The sequence below is a fragment of the Enhydra lutris genome, unplaced genomic scaffold, assembly GCF_002288905.1.
Source record: "Enhydra lutris kenyoni isolate GAN:26980312 unplaced genomic scaffold, ASM228890v2 scaffoldscaffold26, whole genome shotgun sequence".
Lineage (NCBI taxonomy): Eukaryota > Metazoa > Chordata > Mammalia > Carnivora > Mustelidae > Enhydra > Enhydra lutris.
In genome coordinates this window covers 15007553-15030072 of record NW_019154110.1, presented here as the reverse complement: position 1 = coordinate 15030072, position 22520 = coordinate 15007553, and the positions used below count along the sequence as shown (strand labels likewise).

Genomic DNA, 22520 nt, shown 5'->3' with positions numbered 1-22520 from the left:
ACGGGAAGATGTCTGCGGGTCTTTGAAGTCTGGCATTGCATATCCCAGCAGCCTCCCCTCAGCTACTCCAGAAGCTTTCTGTTTATTTGGGGAAATGATGGGCTGGAGCTTTCCTGGCAGACTGGCTTTTCCCCTTGGTGTTTTCCTTTGCCTATCAGCTAAGTGGTTTACTTTCCCAGGGCAAACAGGAGAGCGCCTGCGCTTAGCAAAGCCAGCAGGTTGGCGAGCTTGCTGTGCGGGTAGCAGGTGTCACCTCCTGAGTGCACTGCCACGGGAGAGCTAAGCCCTTGGGACCTTACACACGCTGTGGGTTAACTGGTTAACGGGGGAGTTTGGGGGAGAGGGTGGAGGGAGGGTGGCCCTCGGGAGTGACAGGGGCTCCAGGAGGCCAAACCCTGCCCAGGGCAAGAAGAGAAAAGAGAAGGGTCCAGCCCACACCGCGGGCCACATCAGAGCACCAAGAGAACACCAAGTCTTTATTACAGGAATTCCTATGAAACAGCTCCAAGAAAAAAACCCACACATAGGAGAAAACACAACTAACAAAGCAACACACACAGACTCGGGGCTGGGGCTTCCCCCGCCATGCGCTGGGAGGGGTCGGGGCCACAGCCCGGGGGGGCCTCTCCTCTGCCCCAGGGGCCAGACCGTCTGGAGCTTGGCCTGGCAGCCTGGGGGCTCGCGGCGGTGGGGGGAGCTCTGGCCGGGTCACAGGGAGCAGCGGAGGGCAGGAGGTCCCCGCGCCAGCGCCCCAGACCCTGCGCAACCGCCAAACTTGGTCAGGGGGAGGCGTGCCCCCCCCCCCGCCCGGGGGGGGGGGGGGGGGGGCCGCCTCTCCGGAGCGCGCGGGGTAAGCTGAGCCTCCCAGTGGACCGGGGCCTCAGTGGAACGAGGTGCGACTGTGCCCGCCATGCCCTCATTATCTCAGGGTGACGTGTGGCCACCAGGCCCCGCCAAGGCCAGGCTCCCACTCCCCACCTAGCAAGGTTGGGCTGGGCAGGTTCCCCACTGCGGGGAAGGAGGGGGAACCCCTCTTGCCTGCCCAGGCTCCCTGGCTCTCCAGAGAGGTCAGCGCGTTCCCATCTTGGAGGCTGGCTGGAGAGACTGGGCCAGCCGCCCTCCCACTGGCAGTGGTTGGTGCCCGATAAGGCTTGTGGAAGCGGAGTGTGCCTTCGCAAACCATTCACTGTCTTGTTCTTGGCAAGAGGCACCAGGAAGCCCTTCTGCCCCAGGCACCCCCACCAGAGCTGGCCACCTCTTCCCCTTGCTTCTCAGTCCTGCACTTTCTCAAGGGTCACCTCAGAACCTGCTGCTGCCCACCCTTAGTGACAGCAGGACTTCTACTCAGAGACCCCATGAGCCCCCACTGTTAAGTGACTGCAGGGTCCCATCCAGAACCCGCTTTTGTCTTCTGCCACAGTCCAGAACACTCCTGCCTAGCCAAGAGTCCCCCAGCTCCAGGGTGGCCACCTTCCCCATCCCTGGCAGTGGCCCATGCCAACCCCTAACAGAGGCAGTTGGTGGGGCCCTGGCAGGGTGGCCAGTAACTCACTCTCTACAGTGGCCCGTCACTCCTCAGAGGGGCCTGAGTGACTGCCCAGCGCTCTCCCACCCATGGCTCTGGCCAGGGGTTGCACGAACCGCAGGCCTGGGGGAAAGGCCAAGATGCAGGAAGCCATGGGAATAAAGGACGCAAGGTGCCCAGATGGGAGCTAGGAATGGGGATAGAGGGTCAGGCAGTATCTGGGGCCCAGAAGGAGAGATGGGGAAAGGAGGGGGGCAGGGGCTCCCCATTCAGGGGCTTCACCATCCTGCCCTTTCGGGTACTCCAACCTTTGCCTTTTTTCTGGGATTTTTTTTAAAGAAAGCGGCGGGGCGGTGGAGTGGGGGTACGTGGTGGTGGTTCCTGCATTTCCACTCATGGCCCACAGAACAGCCTGGCTACAAGAGGGGCTAGGATGGGCTGCTGCCCCTAGGGCCCCAGATCCTTCCTCCAATCACAGCACAAAACTCCAAAGTTCTAAGTCCCATGGAAAGTGGCAGTGACGGTGGCAGTGGTGGGGCTGGACCATGGCTGGAGAATCACCAGGCCTCAGTCCTCGGCGCCATCTGTCTGGTGGCAGCTGGGCCCTTCAGCTGGGGGCCGGTTTGGCTCTCCGCCACCTCCACTGGGTCAGACATCTCCGGCGAGGAGGAACTGCTGGCATCTGGTAGGGAAAAGAGATGGAAGAAGTCTGGAGCTTCTGGAGCCCACTGGAAAGACCCCTGGAGCCCAGAGGTCTGTCCTTGTCCCTGCAGAGCAATCCCTGCAGAGATGGTTTTAGGCAGAAGGTCCCAAAGACAGGCGCCCTCTCCTTCCAGGGACTCTATGCCAGCGTTGGAACTCTGCCCGAGGCCATGTCCCACCCTCCATATCCAAGCTCCTAGAACAGCAAGAGCAGGGCCTCAGGCAGCTAGAGATGGAGTGTGGGCTGGAATTCCAGGGGGCAGAAGCATACAGGAAGGGCTCAGAGGTGGGGAAGTAGCCAGCCCATTCTGGGAATGCAGCGGTAGCTCAGGGAGCTACACCAAGGGGACCTGTAGGGGCAGAAAATAGATTGGGGTCAGAATTTGGTGGGCCCCATACACCAGGCCGAGGAGTTCATAAACCTCTACTCAGAGCGCTCACTCCAACATCAAGGGAGAAAGGGCAGAAGAGTGGTGTTCTGGTGACAGGGGAACAGAGTCGGGCAGTGAAGACCCTAGCAGCCGTGAACCCGGTGATGGGAGTCTACCAGCACAAGGTGGAAGGAAGAGGAGAAATGAAATAGGGAAGACCGGAGAAGAAGCTGTCTGGCTCCCAGTGACTTCAGACCCAGGGCTGGAAAGATGGTCGTGGGCACAGCTGGTATGCAGAGTGGATGTGGAAGACTGACTGAGAGGGACGGTCAGAGTTAGGGGCCCACTGCACAGAGGTCTTGCTGTTGCTGTGAAGAAGGGCAGTGACTGCCAGAGAGTGGGATCGAGAGAGTCAAGGGCAGAGCTCCCAGGAGAGCGGGACTATGGGACTGGGAGGAGCCCCCAGGAGCAGCATGGGAGAATAAACAGCAGATAGGAAGAAGGCCCAGGATTCCTGGGCCACAGGGGTAGGCAGGGAACAGTTTCAAGAAAGACTGCAGGCATGGCCTGCAGAAGGGAGCACCAGAGGGTACAGAACGGAAGGACCTGGACCTGGGGTGACCTCCTGCATCAGTCCGGGGGTGGTGGGAGGGCTGCCGCCTGCAATGGGTGAAAGAGGCTGCCACTTTTTCGTAAGCTGGGCAATGAAGGAAAATAATGAAAACTCTTGGTTCTTAAGCCGGGGAGGAGAAGGAGGGTGTAGGCTTGAGGAAGGAGCTGGAAAGGGAAAAGCTGGACAACTTGGGAGAGAAATGATGATGGCAAGGTCCTGATGTGGGGGGAGGGTGCTTTGGAGCAGACATGTTTTCGGGGGGTGGGGAATGGCAGCAGTGGAGAGGGAGGCAGTCAGCTGGAAGTGGTGTGAAGGCCAGCCGCCCAGGCTGGTTGATCCACCCCCACCACGACCAGGACCAGGACAGCAGCCTGGGGAAGGGTGGGTGGGCCGCCTCCTGATGGGGAGGGCCCAGAACAGGGAACAGGTTCTACTGAGCCCCAGAGGGGGCACTGACATTCCCTGGTTCACTGGCAGTCAGGGAGGCACAAGAGCAGGAGAAGCAGCCCGAGGGCCCGGGGCCAGCAATAGCGCTGCCTGGAGGGAGACTGGTTCTTCCTGTGGTTGTGGCAGATTGCGGAGCACCCAACCCAAGCAGGCAGTGGGGCAGCTCTGTGTGCGCATGGCTGTGGGGAGGCCACGTCACGTTTTCCTAAGTCGTCCCCTGACTGTGCAGTATGTGTCCTGAACTGTCTTTCAGATGGCCTGTCAACCATCAAGGTCAAAACTGACTTTTCCCCCTTGTTCCCAGGATCTGGCACAGGCAGGTGTGACTACTCTGCTAAATGAATAAATAACGAAATAAAGGGAAAAAAAGGAAACTCAAAAGATCGGTTTCCATCCAGAGACCATGTCCCCTGCCACAATGATAGGGGAAGAAAAACAGGATCTTTGCCATCCAGTTGCCCGAGCCCAATGCCCCTGGATCCCTGGGAAAACCCCTGGGGTATGGGCATATGCAGGCCCCCCCTTGGGCAGTCCCTGGGCCGCCGTGGCTCCAGGCCTTACCTCTTATTGTCCTTCCCTTAGGGCTTCCTCCACCTTGGGTACCTCCTGTCGCCGTCCCCGGAAGTCTTCATCTGAAAAGGAGAGGAAAGTTGCCTCCTGCTCCACCGTGCAGGGCCTCATCAGGCATGTCCCCCGGGCCGGGCAAGAGAGCTGACCCAACGTTCTCCATCCCTTTTGTTTGCTGGGGCACATGCTGATCCTGGGGTGGGCGGGGTGGGGAATGTATGGGTGCTAAGAGGCACCAGGGCACAGTGTGGGGTTAGGACACCTGGCTGCTGGCCTGGCTCCATCACTGAGCTTGGACAATTTCTTCCCTCAGCTTCTTCATCTGTAGAATGCGTGGGGAAGTGGTACCCTCCCTACAGCCTCTAGCACCCTCCTAGCCCTTGTTTCCAGGTGTCTCCTGACCCCTCAAGGGCCCCTCTGCTCTGAGGCATGAGGATCAGATTCAGCTGCAGGTCTGCCAGGGTCTAAGGCAGTGTCTTCTGGCCTACATGGCCTTTGGGAGGGACTAGATTAACACTGAAAGGTCTCTGGGCCCAGAGACTGAAACTGCACAGCGCTTGGTTCTCCAAGTGAGGCGCCTCCACGTGGGTCGGTGTGTCTACCCCCTCCCACCCCAGAGAAGAGACTCCGGAAACAGCACCTGACACTTTGTGCTCCAGGAAGAGACCTAGGTGGAGGTGCTGCTGGGGCCCCCTTTGGGGGAGTAGAAGGAAGGGAGAGGCCATGTGAACCAAGAGGGAGGACCCATTTCTTTGGGTCTCCTGCCCACCTACCAAGATGTGTCCCCCAGGTTGGGTCCACCCATGAAACACCAGGCCCTCCTCTTAGAGGGTCACCGATGACAAGGAACTTAGCATGAAGCTCTCCCCCTCCCGCCTCGCCTCACCGCAAGTGTGGCCCTCCACGTCGTCTAGGAGGTTAGCTGTTGACACCGCAGCTCCCAGCCTGCCGGGCCATTCAGGAAAACGGTCTCAACGATGGGTGGGCACTGCCATCATCTTCCCAGTTCTACCAGTCCCTGTCTCTGGCCTCTACCACCCACTCCCAGCTCAGGGACGTCTACCACACCAACATTATCCCCCAGCACTCCCCAAAGCCTCCTTTCCCCGGGATCAGGGTAACAGCCAGGGCCCGACTTTCTCACCCAGCTCCCATCTCTGGGGATGGAGAAGGGAGTTCCCCCCTGTTCCCCTTTGGATGCTCAGCTTCTAATATCCTGGGCCCATGTAACAAGCATGGGTGGGAGTCTGGGTTAAAACGCGGAGAACCTTATTTTTACTCAAGAAACTGAAAGCAAGAAGGCAGGGCCCAACGTGCTTGAAATGGGGAGGCGGCAAGATCTATGGGTCAATTCAACTCATGAAATTAGCGAGAAGTGTGCTGATTTCAGTGGAAGAACCACGTTTTCTCCCAAGAGTAGATGAGCCCAGCCAGAAAGTGAAGATGTCACGAGATAACTCAGGACCCCAGAGAAGTGGGATACGCTGGCCTACTCCCCAGCCCGGTAGTGGGGTTCCAGACCCGGCGGTGGGCTGGCCTCACAGCGCATGGTGCAGGGGGTGACTACAGAGCAGGTCCCAGTCCCTGGAGAGGGCACAGCAAGGGGGTCAGCTCCCTCAGCGCCCACACCCCCACCCTGCGCCAGGCCGGAAAGGATACGACTGGTGCTTGGACAAGTGTTTCCTCTTTGACTTCCTCATCCTGGTCTTCTCGGAGAAGGCCCTGGCCAGCTCGAACAGCTTCCTCCGGGTGGCTGGGACAGAGAGACCTGTGAGCCACAGCCGCAGGGCCAGCCCTGGGGTGGGGGCAGGCAGCGGGGCGATAGGAATGGGGGGGCGCCCCCTCCTTCCCCAGCAGGGAGGCTGCCACCCCAGCAGGCCTGCAGGGGCAGCACAGGCCACCAAGAGCTGGGCCGCGGGCAGGCAGCCCGAGATCCAGGCATTCCTGCCCCAGCTGCGGCAGTCAGCAACACTCTTGGCTGTCTTTCCCGCCGCCTCCCCCGCCGCCTTTGCCACCTCCAGAGTTGGTTCTGGGATTTCCATGACTAATCTGAGATTTTCCCCGAAATGGAGCCTGGAAGGGTGGCAGCCTCACTCACACATGCTTGTGTGGTGGGGAGGGGAGGAGGAAGGCTAGGTGCATCCTGGCTGGCAGGACTTTGTGGGAAGAGGTCACAAACCCTGGGGCCTCCCGCCCACAGAAAGTGGGCGTAGCACGGGCCTCCCCACTCATCAGGCCTGGCCAAGTCCCCTCAAGCCACAGAGGACATGAACTCTAAAACTGGGGTGGGAGTCGGGGGTGGGGAGGGCCACACATTATTATTTTTCTACAGACAGCTGGCTCAAGAGGATTTAAAACTTAATTTGTATCCAGACTCAGCTGCAGAGGGAAGTGAGGCAGGAACCAGCCTGCGATTAAAATGTCACTTTGGTTCACCAAGAGTCCACTTCAAAACTCCAGCTGGCTCCCTCCCTCCTGTGAGGCCACAGGGCTTGTCTTCGAAGAGATGGGGAGGGGGTAGAGGCCGGACTCACATTTTCCCATGTGTTTCAACTTGTCCCTAAATAAGGCATCTTCAGACACAGCAGGATTGGCGTCACTGGTTCCTGAAAGGGGAAGGCATCTCTGAGGGCTGGCTGGAGAGGGACAGGAGCTGCCCAGCGCCCCCGGGGGGGAGTGGGTCAGGGCCGGCCCCACAAGACAGGGGTTCGGCCCAACCCTTCCATCTGAGGAAAGGGGCAAAAGATCAGGCTTCTTCCCTAAAGACACTAGGAATCTGAGGAACACTTCTTTCTCCACAGAGCCTTCCTTGCTTGGCTTCTTTGTGTACAAAGCAGGACCATGGCTGGGGCGCCTGGGTGGCTCAGTGGGTTAAAGCCTCTGCCTTCAGCTCAGGTCATGATCCCAGGGTCCCGGGATCGAGCCCTGCATTGGGCTCTCTGCTCAGTGGGGAGCCTGCTTCCTCCCTCCCCCCGCCACCCGCCCCCCGCTCTCTCTGCCTGCCTCTCTGCCTACTTGTGATCTCTGTCTGTCAAATAAATAAATAAAATCTTAAAAAAATAAATAAAAAAATTAAAATGTTGTTTAAAAAAAACAACAAAGCAGGACCATGGACCATGGTATGGTCCGCTGTATGCGTAGAGAGCCGCTCCCACCGCCTTCCAGCTCCCCGCTTCTCTGACCAACTCCGCGTTCCGTGAAGTCACGCTGGTAAGTTGGTGGGAGTATTTACATCACGGGAGTCACCCGACGCTAAGCACTGGGGTTTCCCCTGCACCCTGAACTGGCTGGGAGATAGTCACCAATGCGCAGCGGCTGCCGCTGGCCTGCATCCCGACCGGGTGTGAGAGCTACTACGGGAATGGAAGGGAGGGGCGGGCACAAAGCCGGCCTTTGGCTGCGATGATTCCCTTCTCCTCCCTGCCCGGGTTGGCCCCTCCATTACTCCCTCCAGACATGAAGTTCTGGACTCATTAGACATAGGAATGAAGATAAACCCAGCTGCCACCTAGAGCCTCCCCGCTCACCCAGCACCCACATGCGTCTCTCACTGCCCTTCTAAAGCTCCTGCTCTCCACCCTGCAGCTCAGCTAATCCCAAGTCACCTTGCCTGCTAAGTCCCCTGTGAGTCATTCTGATCCATCTCAGCAGCCCTCGTGTGTCGAGCTCATTCAGGATCAAGGACGAGAGACTGTCGTTAAAACTCCCAGATGCACATCTGGTGGGGCCTAAGCTCCGAGCCTGTTGCTTATGAATCGGTTCCACGGGATTTTCTCTCTTTGAGCCGGGATCAGCAGAGCTCCCCATCCCTCTGCCCCTCCACCCTACTCCTCGGTGTGATGTAAGGTCTGCCTCAGGCAGAAGCTGCTGCTGCTCTCTGCGGTGGGCAGCCTATGTGTGGCTGGGGGCACTGACTGGCTAGGGGCCGCGAGGCACGCACAGGGACACATGGGTGGGGTCCAGGTGTCCAGTATGGAACCCAGGCTTTCTGGCCCTCTCTGCCCATGTTCCCAGCTCCAGCTTGACCCCTGCTCGTGCATCCCAATAGCCTGCTGTCCAATCCTGGCCCTCCTTCAGTGGGCTATGGCTCCCAGAGGGGCCTGGCCCTCTACTGAAGCAATTCTTCCCTCTCACCATTTTGTACATGAAGCTCAAGATTCTCTTCCTCCAGCATGAGGGTGGGGCCCGGCCAGGGCCGGTATAGCCTCGGCCCGTGAAGGAAAAACCATGCCCTCCTCACCATGAGCAGTTGCTCTTAGCAGTGTGTCCTCAGCTCTGCTGGCTTCAGCCATCTCTTGGATGTTTCTCTTGCATTTCCCATGAGACCATAAGCTCCCCCAGGGCAGAGATGAAGTGTTGGAAGTCTCTGAGTCCTTCCTGAGCCCACCCACCATGGGACAGCTATGCTGTGGTGTGTCCCTTCTTGCCCACGCTCCACGCACCTTCTGAGCAGTTCAGCCGGACGTGAGCCAATCCCAGGGGGGCTCCAGCAGCCACTGGGTTGGCAAGAGTCCGGGTCTGCCAAGTAGAGGGGCCACGTCACTCTGGGTGAGTGTGCTGGTGGGCTCGGTGGTGGGCTCAGAACCTGTCCCTCCAGCCTCTTTCCCCACCCTACCCCCAAACTCCAAATCTGCAAAGTGCAATCGAATCCGGGGAGTTGAGCCACTCTGCCCTTTAGACCTCTTTCCCAGGAAGCCAAGGTTACCTGGGGCAGAAGACGGAAAGCCAAAGTCGTTTCCCACAGCCATGCTGCTGCTGGATTTGGATTTCTGGGACTCATATTTCAAACGATCTGGAAAAGGACCACATTGCTGTCAGGACAGTGAGCTCTCTCCCAGCGGCACCCTGGGCCGAGGTACAGGAAGGCTGCTGGAGACCGAGCCCTCAGATCTCACAGGACACACACAAAATATGTGCATACATGTTTTCCGGCTCTCCAAGAACCAGCTGTGCCACAGAAACTCTGGCCCTCACAAACAACTGGAATGGCAGGAGACCACACTTAGGTGGACCCTGAGACATCACACAGTCTGACTCGTCACTAATAAGGAAAGGCCCTGGGGCGCCCGGGTGGCTCAGTGGGTTGTGTCTGACTTTTTCCACTTGGCTCAGGATCTCAGGGTTGTGGGATCAAGCCCCACGTCCATCTGGGCTCCATGCTCAGTGGGGAGTCTGCTTGGTATTCTTTCTCCCTCTCCCTTTGTTCCTGCCCCTGAGTGTGCTCTATCTCTCAAATAAATAAATAAATCTTTTAAAAAAGTAAAATAAGGGGTGCCTGGGTGGCTTGATCAGTTGAGCGTCTGCCTTCGGCTCAGGTCATGATCTCAGGGTTCTGGGATCGAGCTCCGAGTGGGGCTTCCTGCTCAGCAGGGAGCCTGCTTCTCCCTGTCCCTCTGCCCCACCCCCTTCTCCTGCTCTCTCTCTCTCTCAAATAAATTAGTTAGTTAAAGGCAAGGCAAGACCAGGCCCTGAGGTCCCCTAGCACCTGTACTGCAGAACTGGGGAGCCTTCTCCCTGCACACCTGATTATTCCCAACTACCCGTCACATACACACATGTACACACTCCCACTGGGACCCTCATAAGACAGGCCTCCCACAGGCCCTTCACTATACCCCACTCAAAACACACTCCCACCCTGCACGGGAAAGGCTGCCAGGTTGCGGAGTAAGGTCTCCAGCCAAAGACAACCCAAACTGCCAGAAAATTTGAGAGCTCCTGCTCTGCCAGCCTCTGTTCAGGGAGGCACCCCCGGACCCCACTCCAGACATATGGTACCAAGGCCAGTGCCTGGCACCCAGCTATGTGCAGGGGAAAGAAGAGGGCCTACAAAGGCACACCTGTCTTCCTCTGAGTCCCGGGAAGGGAGAAGAGTTGGCTGGGGACTCGTGTCCCTGTTGGCAGAATTCGGGAGTTCCCACAAGGTGGGGGCCGTGTATCAACGGGCCCAAGACCACCTCGGCCTCCAGCTCAGTGCCGCCTCTGAGCCCCAAGGCTGAAGCCACTCCAGCTCCCCTCCTCAGCCACAAAGCAGTGGCCGCAGTGCCCCACCCCCGGCTCCGGGGCACCACCTCTCTCCAGGGCCAGCAGGAAGTCCCGGTTGCGCTGCAGCTCCTTCATGAACTCCTCATTCTGCAGGAAAAGCGCAATCCTCTCGTCCTCCAGGTACTGCTTCCAGCGGTTCTCCTGGTCCCGCGCCCCGGGCCCAGCCACAGAGGGCAGGCCTCCCTCGCTGTTCCTGGGCTTAGAGCCACTGGGGTTACCCTGAGGAGGGGAGTAAGGGCTTTGAATGGCTGCTCACCAGGGCACGTGCTGCAGAAACATCCATGTGTATCTGGGGGCGCACATGTCCTTTCCCAGCTTCCTCCAGCCGCGTCCTGGGGCCTGCACCTGCTATCAGGCCCTAGTGGTCAGCCAAAACCCAACTTAGCAGGCCAGAAACTCTGCTGCGGAAGCAGCAAGGACTTAAAAACGATGTTTCCTCCCCCTTGAGCCACCCCAGCCTTCATCTACAACCTGAACAGTCCTGAAAAGTGATCTGCAAGCCACGCGATAGCTTGGCTAGCTCCCCATGGAGGCCCAGGCTCAAAACTCTCCCTGTCCTAGCTGCCTCAGGGTGAGGCCCCCTTCCTGCAAGGGCCCCTGAGGCTGTGCCCACATCAGGGGGAAACGCTGCCCCTGGCCCTATCCCAGAGGAGGGCGGGCAGGTGCCCGGACCCTCTGCCATTGGCTGCTCCCATGCCCACCTCCCTCCAGCCTGGGGTAATGGCTGTAGCCACAGAGTCCTCCGGGCTGTCACCTTCCCTGGGTGGGACAGGAAACCTCCAGGCCCAGACAGGAAACGAGGCTTTTGGTTCAGCATTCTTTCCCTGTGAACCCAGGCCAACAGAAATAGCTCAGCCCGGGCTTAAACATCAGGAAGTGAAATGGGCTGGCACAAACCGGGGGCGAGGGGAGATGCTGCAAGGCCACTGCCCCTGCCCCCCGCCATTACCTGCATGCTGTCCAGCTGCTGGGGCAGGATGCGGAGAAAGTCATCTGGGAGGTTGCCCAGCAGGGGTGGGTTCCAGTTACGATAGCGCCTATGGCTCGATGCAGGTCCGGAGCCCAGCACATCGATGCTGGAGGATGAGAGGTAACAACGAAGAAGGAACAGTCAGGCCCAAACGCAGGAGTCCCGGCCCATCACACCAGCGATCCTGCTCAGAATGGCATTTCTGCTCTAAAGCTTCCCACGGCCTCCAGGATAAAGGCCCAGTGCTCTATCTCATCTTTCCGATCAGGCCTCTGCTAACCTCCGTCTCAGGCCCTGGCCCGTGCAAGACAGTCCCCCCCTTCCGGCCACTCTGTGCCCTCAAGGTCCCTAGGCCTAGAGTCCTCAGTGTTCTTGGCACCCAAGTTGGGTGTCATGGGTTTATATGCAGATGTTTACGAATGTCCTCTAAAGATGGCAGGCATGGCCTGAGCACACAGCACAGTGCGAGCTCACGGCCGCTGAGGAACAGGTGTGCTCCCAGTGACCAGACCCAGAAGCCAGCCCAGCTGCCCCAATGCTGTTTGGCTGGGGTGGGGAACATGGGGATGGCGGGCTCAAGTTCTGGCTCAGTCACAGTCAGCAGGGTGGTCCTGGGCAAGACCCTGCTCCCCTCTGGGCTGAGCTTCCTCATGGAAAAACCCGTCTCCCTGCCGAGGTGGGCAGGAGCCCCTCGTGAGGCTGTGTCTTGGGCAGTGTTGGGAAGAGGCACACTGAAGGCGGGGATGGAAGGGTTCCTGCTGCAAGGGGTGCCCAGGGGTAGCTCTTCATAAGCAAGGTGCCCTGCCAGAGGTCCGTGTGCCATGGCAGAGGCCATCCGCAAGGGGGGTGTGGCGGGGACAGGAAGAAAAGCAGTGGCAGGGGCCCTCCCTGACCCCCAGGCCCCCCCACCACACTGCCCTCGGGGCCTGAGGGGAGCCCGGGGCCAGGCCAGGAGCTCCCCACCCCTCCTCAGCAGCCTGCAGCGTGGCAACCGCAGGACACGTGTTTTGCTGAATCAGGGAAATGACACACACAGAAGGCAGCGGGCCGGGGGCGGTGGGGCCGGCCACTCTCGCCTGGCTTTGATTTGTCTCCAGCTCCAGGAATCCCGCCCGCCCCCTCACTGGAGGGGAGTTTTTCTGGGCTGCCGGGCTGCCGCTGACTGTGGAAATAACTTCCTTTCCTTTTCTATTTTGGGCGGGTGGCCTGGCAGGGCGAAGCCGGGCGGCGGCGGCAGACGGGGATAACAAGCTGCTAAGTGCGCTGTGGGAGCCAAGGGAACCCGCCCGCCGGCCTCATCCACCCTCTCGGCCGCCTCGCAGGTGAGGGAAGGCCCCAGAAGAGCCTGCGTTGTAACCCAACCCAGGACTCTGAGTCTGAGGCAGATCTCTCCCTGTATCACTCTGCCGCCTTCTGTCCCTGTTGGAGGCTTCACTTCTCCCAAGGGCATGAGGCAGGGGAAAGGATGCCCCCTCTCCCAGGGACGTGCGGACCACCTGTGGTTGGCCTCAGCACAGAGAATTCCTCTCCAGGGTCTTCCCCTAGGTCATGGGTACCCACTCCAACTCAACCACACCCGAGCCACCCAGGAAAGTGAGGAGGGAGAACCCCAATGGTGCACTGAGACCCCTCTAGCCCTTTGTTACTGAGCCCAAGAGGGGACGGGGACAAGGAGCAGGAGACCTTCCTCAGCCCAGTTTCCCTGGCTGCTGGGCCCATGGTCCCGAGAAAGGTCGGGCCCAGCCCCTCTTGGCAAAGGCAAAGATGAGGTCAGCCGCAGCTGCAAGAGCCCGGGGGGCCCTGAGCCCAGGCGGCCCAGTCAAATCCATTGTGGTCAGAAAGGAATGTCAGAAATGAGCTGAGAGGCAAATAAAAAACTTCCAAGGCTGTAATTTCAACGGGAAAACGGCAGGTGGCCTGTGCGGAGGGGTAGCTCTGGGTCCCAGAGACCTCCTTCATTCCTCATTCCGGAGATCGCGGTAAGGGCCGGCTGGAGGAGGGGAAGGAGAGAGAAGGCTGCGAGGCTCTCCTGGCCCAGAGCCTCTGTCCCAGGACCCCAAAACTAAAATTTTCCGATCAGACCCCCAGGTTTACCCATGGACCATCAGACCCTAGAAGGATTTCAGATATGAACCTTCCAGGCAGGATTTTTGTAGAGTGGACACTGAGGGATGCCTGGGGGGCTCCGTGGGTTAAGCAGCTGCCTTCAGCCTGGGTCATGATCCCAGCATCTTGGGTCAAGTCCGCATTGGGTTCCTGGCTCAGCAGGGAGCCTGCTTCTCCCTCTGCCTGCTGTTCCGTCTGCTTGTACTCTAGCTTTCTCTCTCGAAATAAACAAATTAAAAATAAATAAAAAATAAAAAAAGAACGGACACTGAGGACCAGAGAGAGTCAGGCCCTGTCCAGGGACACACAGACCATGTAGGTAAAACCTGGGCCCAGGGGTCCTCACTTTGCAGGCACTCATCACTGGGGTCACCCTGCTTCTCTGTTGTCTCAGTAGGGCAAGCTCCCAAACCCTGCCCCACCTGAAGCCCCTCAGGTGACTGGAGGCGCCAAAGAGGCCTCCTGCTATGCCTCCTCACCTCCAACCCCAGCAGCCAGAGATTCTAAAACACTAACCATATCCCGTCACTCTCCAACTCAAGCCTGCTAGCTGTAGGATAAGGCCAAACTCTTCAGAGGACCCACAGAGCCCCCATGATCAGCGCACCTCTCCAGCCTCATGGCCATTCCATTTCCTGGAGTTCCCCAAAGCTCCTGGATGGTTCCCCCTCTCCTGCCTCCTGGCCTTTGCACATGCTATTTCCCTTGCCTGAAACACCCTCCTGTCCTCTGCTTCATCAGGACACAGTGTGGACATGAATTCTTCTAGACAGACTTTCTTGCCTCCCCACCCCCAGTCTTTGCCTCCCCCAACCTCTAATCTCCTCAGGGGGGCAAGGCAGTACTGTATTCATCTCAGTATCACACAGATGGTTCAGCACCTGCATACTGCGGAAGACTCAGTAAAGGCTGGAACGAATGTTCAGGAGAGAGAAACTGAACGAGACCCTGGAAACAGCCTGCCAGTGGACCTGGCTGAGCAGGGCCATCCTGGGGCAGAGATTGGCCCCGTTTCTTCTGAACATTGGCCTCTGTGGGAAGCCTCACTACCAGTCTCAATATTCCATTTGGAGCTCAGAGGCCAGCTGGGCAGCCCGGGTGGGAAGGAGCAGTCAAGCACAGGTGACAGGTCTGATCCCTGTCGGGGACTGTGCTAAGTGCTCCACGTGCAGTATCTTTCGATCCTCGCAGCAGTGCTGAGCTGGGGATTAGTATTCCCATCCACAGGTGAGGGGAGAGAAGCTCAGAGAGGTTAAGTAGTGAGCCAGAAGCCACACAGCCGAAGCACCTAAAGCCTCAGAAGCTGGGCAGCTGAAAGAAGGGGGTAGGAGAGCCCCCGCCCCCTTTTTTTTTCTTTCCTGACTCAAGTTCTCTGCTCTGTATCCTCCCCAGGCCCAGTGAAGCCTTCGTTTCCAGGTCAGGGCCCTGAATCTCAGTCCTCTTAAGCCATGAGTTAGTGCTGAGGTCCCCTTGCCCCCAACGGTGGCTTTCATCCTGAGTGGCACCACCCCTGTCCTCACAGCAGCTGCATGCCCAGCTGGACGGGGAGAGGGAGGATGGGGCCCGGGTATGCACACCAGGTTCACCGTGGGATTCTGCCTCTTATGGCCTTGGTTTTCCCTTCTGACAAACAGGCAGAACCACTTTGCCTAGTAGAAGCTCGATGTTTTGCAAAAGCATCTCGGGATATTTTGAAAAATTAATAATACGTCAAAGAGAAATCACTTAGCACCGGGCTCCGTGACCCATGCCAGGCCACAAGTCCTGCCAAGGCCTCACCCAGACCAATCCATGCACTCCCTGCCTTCCAGCCCGCTGGAGCCCCCTGGTACCACCGCAGTAAAGGGAAGACCCCAGCTCTGCTCCTGTCCCCGATGCAAAACATTGTTCCCTCTGTCCTGTGACCTTCCAGGCCTCCATCTGCTCCCTGAACTGCAAGTGCAGAGACTCTTCTCATCAGGGAGGCGACAGACACAGCAACAATGACATTGGTTTTGGGATCAGAATGGCCTGAGTTCACAGCTCAGCTCTGTGGTCTTGGGAAAGCCATGAAAACTCTCTTTGGCTTAGTTTCCTCATCTGTGAAAGGGGGACACTAACAGAGTGCTCATAAGTCTTTCAAGGATTAGAACGTGACAGTGTACACAGAGGGCCTTGCTGGTTTCCAGCACTTGGGAGCTGGTGGCTGTCATCATGACCTCTCCCTGCACAGCAAAGGTCTCCATGACCATGTCCTGAGGTGCCCAAGATCCCCAGAAGGAAAGATCCACTGGGACTGGTCCCCTGTCCCATCGTATCCCCCCAGCTCCTCAGCACCCCAGCGATGAGCCCTTCAAAGGAACTGCAGTTCTAGGACAAAGAGGCAGCCAGACTCCAGCAGCTCTGCTACCGACACATGGCACAGAAAACAAGCTCCTCAGAGGTCATGGGACCGGGTGGCAATTGGCTTCATGTTAACCCTCCAGGTTACTGAGCCCCTCACCTGGAAGAAGTCTTCCAGAACCCAGCAGTCTACTATTCCTCTGCCTCCCCTTACGAAACTATTCCAGGAAAAAAGACTCACTTGCTCCCACTGCCTAAAAATCCCCACGACATCCCTGGACCAGGGATCCAAATAGGTATCCATCCCATCAGTTACCGCCGACTGCCTGGGAGGTGCTGTGTGGAAGGGGATTCTGACATTCTGTCTCCACTGAGCAGGAGAGAGCCCAGTGGTCAATTAGCAATGTGGGCCATGATCTCAGTGGGGCAAGTGTCCATACACATTCCCTGTGTTTGCTTCTCCCACTTGCAGGGGCCTTGACTGTGAGATTCCAGAAGGCAGCGCCAAGCCCCATGTAACTCTGTCCCATTTCATGTTCAGCGTAGCACCTAGCCTAGAGTAGCCATTCAGTGAATGTTTGTGCTTGCGCTCCTTCCCGTGTGGAAGTTCTCCTTGGTATCTAACTGCAGTGTCTCTTGCTGCAGTGGAAGCCTGTTCTTGGTGGAATAATACCCCGACGGGTCCACCCTAGTTTCCCATGGCGTTTGTTACTCAACCCCAGCGACTGATCCCTTTCCCCACCACCCTGGGCTCCAAGGGGAGTTGGGTTCTCACCGGGGAGGTGGTGTGGGGGGCGCCAGAGGGTAAGGCCTGTCGAACATGTGCATGTGATAGGCTGGCGGGGAGTAGACAGGCGGGGGCTCTTCATCAGAGCTGTCAGGCTCCAAAGTCCTTTCCAAGATCTAGATCAGAAACAACAACAAAAAGATATGTTAACGACCGTTCTCTGAATTTGAATAACATTCAGACAAAACCCAGGGCGGCCAAGGATGTATCTAAGGGAGCTCCATGCTGCTGGGGGAGGGTAAACAGATTGGACCACTGCTTTGCCAAACTGCTTCGTTTTCTATAAAGCTGAATGCATGGCTGCCTCTGACCCTACAATTCCAACCTACTCCATGGGCATGAAAGCACATGTCCCCAGAAGAATGTTCAGAGCGGCATTATCCATCCAAACAAGGTTTAAAAACAGGCCAAACAAATCACGGGGCTAGAAGTCGGAGCAGTAGGACCTCTGTGAGGGTGCAGCAGGCTGGGAGGGACACCAGGGGGATTCCAGGCTCTGTGAATGTTTCCTGACCCGGGTCTGGGGCAACCTCATCGAGCCGCACACGTATGGTTCCTGTACTTTTCGGTACATGGGTTACTTCTGATAAATAGCATTAACATCATTCGTACACTCTCTCAAAGTAACTCGATCGGTTATCTCGCCTGAACCTCAAACAACTTGGCAAGGTAGGATAGGGATCGTTACCCCATTTTATACATAAGGAAACTGAGACCCAGGCTAAGTGACATGGCAAAGCCATATGCTCTTTTCAGAGGTGAGTCTTCAACTTGGACATAGTCCCCAGAGCAAGGATCCATCCTTCAAGCACAATCCCCACACGCCCTGGTTGGATTCTTAGGGCAGAGGGTAGGAAGGGGAATACCCAGGATGCCTCTGCCTCCTAGATAGATAGAGGGGCAGGGAAAAGCAAAGGACGCAGCAAGGCCCAGCGTTCCTGTTCCATGGACTGACCTGGATCCTTCCCCAGAGATCCACAGAGGAGTCCGGGGCAGGAGGCAGAAGGCAGGAAGCAACGTTCCACCAGGAGATCCCAGGTCAGATACACCCCAGATGGCCTACACCTTAGCTTCCAGCTCCCTGTCCTCTGCTCCCCACTTTCGTTCCCATCTCCTCCAAAGAATATGAGAAGGGCTCAGAGGCTATCAGTTGGCTCAGAGGCCCTGCATTTTAATTCCGAGTGAGCTTGCAGAAATCATGCTGAACTGCTTCTAAAAGCCTGGGTGGGGCCAGGCTGCAAGGGCACCTGCCCGCCCTGAGCCCACCCCTGCTCCTGCCCGGGGAAGACAGGGTCTTGCAGGGACACCCTGGCCGGTGGGCTGGTGGGCGGGCACACGCACAAGTGAGCACATGCTCTCACACACTGCGCCACACTGTGCAGACACGGCCAGCCTGACCCAAGGAGGCCTCCCGCCCTGGAATGCACTAACGTTCTTTCCTTTCAGGCGGAAAGTATTTAAACAGATGCTTTTGCTGAAAAAGAAGAATGTAGCTGTTTTGTGGGCCACTGCTCTCCTTAGCCCAAATTTCCACCAGAAGAAAGAGAGAGAGAGAGAGACAGAGACAGAGAAAGAGAAAGAGAAAGAGAGAGAACACTGCAAGCTCTAGTCCAGTTCACGGGGGATCCTCAGGGGCCTGGCATAGGACAGTGGCTGAGCACCTAGCCGGTGCACCCAGAGAACAGTGTTGCTTCTGTCACCATCCCTCACTCCCTGCCCGTCGGACCCTACTGCTTGGGGAGGGGATAGGGATCCAGACCGGAGCCTTGAGGCTAACTTCCTCATTGCCCGCCAGGCTGGCCCCACTGAGGCTGGTTTGAGGGAGACAGTGAGGAGGGGAGAGCTGTTTCCCGAAGGAAGCTGCCTGGGGCTTCCTAGGCCGTGGCCTGTAGAAGCCCGCCTCCAGACTCAGGGAGATCAGGCCTCCTCGGGGGCCCCAGGAGGCCCCCTCCCCTCACAGCCGCGCCTGTTCCTCAGAGCAGCCTCTGGGGGCTGCAAGACCAGACGCTCATCAGAGGCTCCTGGAACAGAATGAGGAACCGCCAAGGAGGCAGGCGGCAGGCCAGGCACGCTCCAGAAAGGCTGATCCCGAGTCTCTGGGGAGAGTGACCCCAGCCATGTTCCTGGCCTCCCTCAGCCTCTCTCCCCACCACCCCACCAGCCACAGTGAGGTTGTTCTTCTGGCTCTAAAGGTGCTGAAGTTTTCAGCTCTGGGGCCCCTTGGCTTCACTCAGTGTGGGTGATGGATGCCTGCCAGGTGCTCTGGGGGCTAGGGTCTGGGCCATTGATCTGACAGGAGATATTTCTCTGTGGCAAGGATACCCCCCGGGCCAGCCAACCATCCATCAGCCCCCAGCGAGGGGCCTTTTTCCAGTCAGCAGTTAGTGTCATTCCAGCTGCTGCTCATAAATTTTCTGAAGCACTTTCCGCTAGCTGGGGAACTGCCTGCCGATGGGCTGGGCGGAGCTCCAAAGGTAGGGGTTTGGGGCAACAGCCAAGGAGGGGTGCTGAGAAGGGGCTCAATTTGGAAAGCAAGAGTCTTAGAAAAACATAAGCACACACAGTACAGGCCTATCGAGGGGATGGTGAAGACCCCTGGAGATTCACAGGCCCTTGGGGGCCATGGACAAAGGAGGAAAGATTATGCTACCCTACCTGCCGACCGCAGAATCAATGAGACTGCGGAAAGGGTCAGAGGATGCAGAATACTCTCCTTCCAGCTCACACTTAAAGGATGTATTTGCAAACACACACACACTCACCCCTCCTTTCCACAAAGAGGATCTGGGTTTTCTGAGACTGCTTCCACTGGCTAATCCAGGCAGTTCAAAGGAGTGGTCTCCCAAGGAAAGAGACTAAAGAAACCTGTGCAAAGACAGGAGCAACATTTATTCACTCAACAGGCGTTCCCTGGGTGCCTGTTATCTGCCAGGACCGTCCTGGATGCTGTAGGTGACATGGGAATGAGGCAAATGTCATTGCCCACAGTGCTTCTCCTCCACCTGGAGGGAGAAACCCCAGGCCGCACCAACTAAGGGAACAAGGGCCGGTGGCCTCGGCCTGCAGGAGGGCTCTGGCTGACAAGAGAGTCCTGGATGCCTGCGGGGCTGTGTTGACCAGGAATCTGAAGCCATATCTGGGTCTAGGTTTTCTCTGTCAACGAGGATAATAATACTAACACCGCCTCACAAAGTGTAAGAGGACTGCAAGGACAGACATCTAAAGCCTGTGGGATGGTGCCCGGTACCAGCTGGGACTCAGCGAAGAGCAGAGTTAAATGCCATCTGCTGGGCCCTTCCGTCTTGTCCAGGGCCGCGTGTCCCAGATGCCCCCGCAGGCAGCGACCCGATCACGGGAAGGCTCTGTGTGCCCCTTCTGCACCCAGCACAGCAGGCCCTCCAGAGACCAGGGGGTCACATTTACTGGACTCAGTGGGGCCGGGTGGACCCTGAGGCACCAAGATGTTCCCCTCTCCCCTGGCGACTTCTCTGATAAAGGAGGGAACTGCTCAGAAACTGCCCACTGCCACCGCCATCATGCCTTGCTCAGAGGAATTTAACTAGTATGTCTGAGGTCACTCCTCATTGGTTGTTCCCTAGGCTCTTTCTCCACGGCCTGGACTTTTCAAGTTCTGGGTCTCTGTGGGCTCCAGAGGTCCTGACAGATGGTCCTGCTGCCAGATCCCTCGTGACTCTCGCTCTGTTTCACCTCTGAGCCTTTGCACAAGCACTTCCCTCTGCCTTGCACACCCTGTCCCTCACTCCCAACTCTTTCTTTGGGCCTCAGCTTGGCTATCCTTTCCTCTGGGAAGCCATCCTCCTCTCCTGCTCCCACTTCTCCCACCAAAAGCACTGTGCTCCCAGCTACTATGGCCCGAGTCTTGCCAGCTCGGTGCCGGCAGAAACCCAGTCTGCCTTGGCCAAGGTGGACACCCAGAAAGGCAAGAAAGAGCCTTTCTAGGAAAATACAGGCTAGACGGCCCCAGCCTGGAATTGGACTTCAGTATGGTGGGGTAGGGCCCGAGAGTCTGCTTTTTTAACAAGCTCCTCAATTCTGATGACCCCTTAGTGGGGTCTGGTACTGTGCCTGGCACACCACCGACTAGGTGTGCCATGTTTGTTGACTGCGTGATTTCTGCCCATAAAAGGCCACTGACCGGCTCGGGTACCGGGTTCCTGCGAGAAAGCGGCTACTCGCGCGTTACAACTCAGGGCTAACAACCCACGTCCACTAAGAGGTTCGGACAGCCTCAGGCCTCGCGGTGAATGATCGGGGCCACGCCCTTACCTCCGGGGGAATGCTGTCCTCCGAGTCGGAGCTGTCCTCGTAGACGCTGCCGCCACCGCCCTCCAGGTTCATCTGAAGGAGCTGGTCGATGGTGGCGTCCACTGCGCCGCTGTTGGCGCGCAGCACGCACTCGATGATGTCGTAATCCATGTTGGGGAACATGGTCTTGAAGTCGTCCATGGCCTGGTTGAACTCGAGGCGGCGCACCTGACGGGCCGGCCGGCTGTTGTTGAGCTCCTGCGAGGCAGCCGCTCCGGCCCCAGCCCCGGCCCCGCGCGCCCCCGCCGAGCCGCCCCCGCCGCCGCCGCTGCTCCGGCGGAACAGGCTGGTCATTTTGCCGAGCCGCGGGGGGAAAATGTTTGCGGCCGGCGCCGAGCCCCTGCCCCCGGATCCCTGCGCCGTGGCCGCTCGCTCGGTGCGCTCGGGGGGCTCCCTCCCGCGGCTCCCGCTACCCTGGGCGGCCAGGCGGGGGCGGGGCGCGCGGGGTCCTCGGGTTGGGAGGCTAGGGCGCAGGGCCACCGGCGGCCCTCGGGGAGCGGCCCTCGCGGGGCGGCGGCATCCGTGCCGAGGCCGCTGGTCATCCACACCCCCGGGGCATCCTGAAGCCGAGGGTCCCACCTGAAACAGAGGGAGGCAGAGTCAGGGGCCATGATCCCTTTCGCACCGGAAAACATGTGCCTTTCGCACCGGAGAACAGCTTCTTTGTGCTTTCTCTCCAGCGGCAACAGTCAAAACAGCCAGGGTTCTAGCACAGGACTGCTACCTCTTCGCAAGGGCTAACTCTGGGCCGGACACCATCCTAAATGTTCTGGGTGGGCTGACTCCTGACACTCCTATGAGGTAGGTGCTAGTATCCCCCATTTCGCAGATAGGAAAATGAGGCACAAATGCTGAGGAAGTGGAGGAATTAGGATTTGAACCCAGGACCATGGCCACTGGTCTCAACCACTACTCCTACTGCGGAGTAGCCCTGAGGATCCGAGGCAGGAGGGGATCTGTACAGGCCCCATCCTGCCCTCTGCTCTCCAGCCCACCCAGTCTCTGCTTCCCACATCATGGTCCCAACTTGATGATCCCACCATCACGGCCTCCAAATTGTGGAGAGTGCCATCAAATCTGCATCAGAAAACTGTCCAGCCCCCTCACAACCAGGCACGTACATCACTGCCAAGGTCACATTTTTGTTAGTGCAATCAGCCGAGAGTTGAATATATCTAAAACCCTCAAATTCTGACTTTCTCATGCTTATACCAAGAGTTATAGTCATTTTGTTAATTGTAGAAAAGTGGCAGCCTTAAGGGACTGTTCCATCAAAGAATATTTTTTAAGTTTGACACAACAGGTGCAAAGCTAGATTTCCTTTTCTAGGAGTTGGGGTCATCATCTTAACAGCTGACATAGAAACATTCGTGTGACCAAATCAACATGATGCTCTTGCCTGCCATGATCTCAGCTGTCAAACAGCTGGTGGGTGGTAAGAAGGACCAGAGCAGAGGAGTGTGGAAGGTGTAGGAGATGGGCTGTCACTCACCCCAAGGTCAGAAGATCTAGCACTACCATTGATTCCTTCTGTCCCTTTGGGTCTGCCCCATGCCTAGGTTGAATGAGACTGCATATTGTTCCCCAGGGGCACCATGCTGAGATGCTAACCTCCTTCAAACCTCTGACTCCTTAGAGGAATGTGGAAATTGTCCAGGGCTCCTGTTCTAGGGCTTGTTGGGTGTGTATCTGCCCCGTCCCAGAGAGGTAGGATGTACTGAAGAATGGAAAACTAGGGG

General features: G+C 57.8%; 1 protein-coding gene across 4 annotated transcripts in view; it reads right to left on the bottom strand.

The window, feature by feature from the left end:
* Positions 1-835: 835 nt before the first annotated feature.
* LOC111151429 (CUE domain containing 1) overlaps positions 836-22520 on the bottom strand; it is an 81392-nt gene continuing 59707 nt past the window's right edge. For 3 of the 4 annotated variants that reach the window (XM_022509431.1, XM_022509429.1, XM_022509430.1), the window contains exons 3-12: positions 20743-21360; positions 16444-16571; positions 11220-11346; positions 10297-10489; positions 8931-9017; positions 6760-6831; positions 5885-5978; positions 5112-5170; positions 4220-4290; positions 836-2207 (exon numbers count right to left, since the gene is read on the bottom strand). In XM_022509431.1, coding sequence (XP_022365139.1) covers positions 4223-4290; positions 5112-5170; positions 5885-5978; positions 6760-6831; positions 8931-9017; positions 10297-10489; positions 11220-11346; positions 16444-16571; positions 20743-21075 — 1161 coding nt within the window. In that variant the 5' untranslated portion in view covers positions 21076-21360 and the 3' untranslated portion in view covers positions 836-2207; positions 4220-4222. The remainder of the gene's footprint in view (positions 2208-4219; positions 4291-5111; positions 5171-5884; positions 5979-6759; positions 6832-8930; positions 9018-10296; positions 10490-11219; positions 11347-16443; positions 16572-20742; positions 21361-22520) is intronic. The other variant, XM_022509432.1, reaches the window with a different exon arrangement.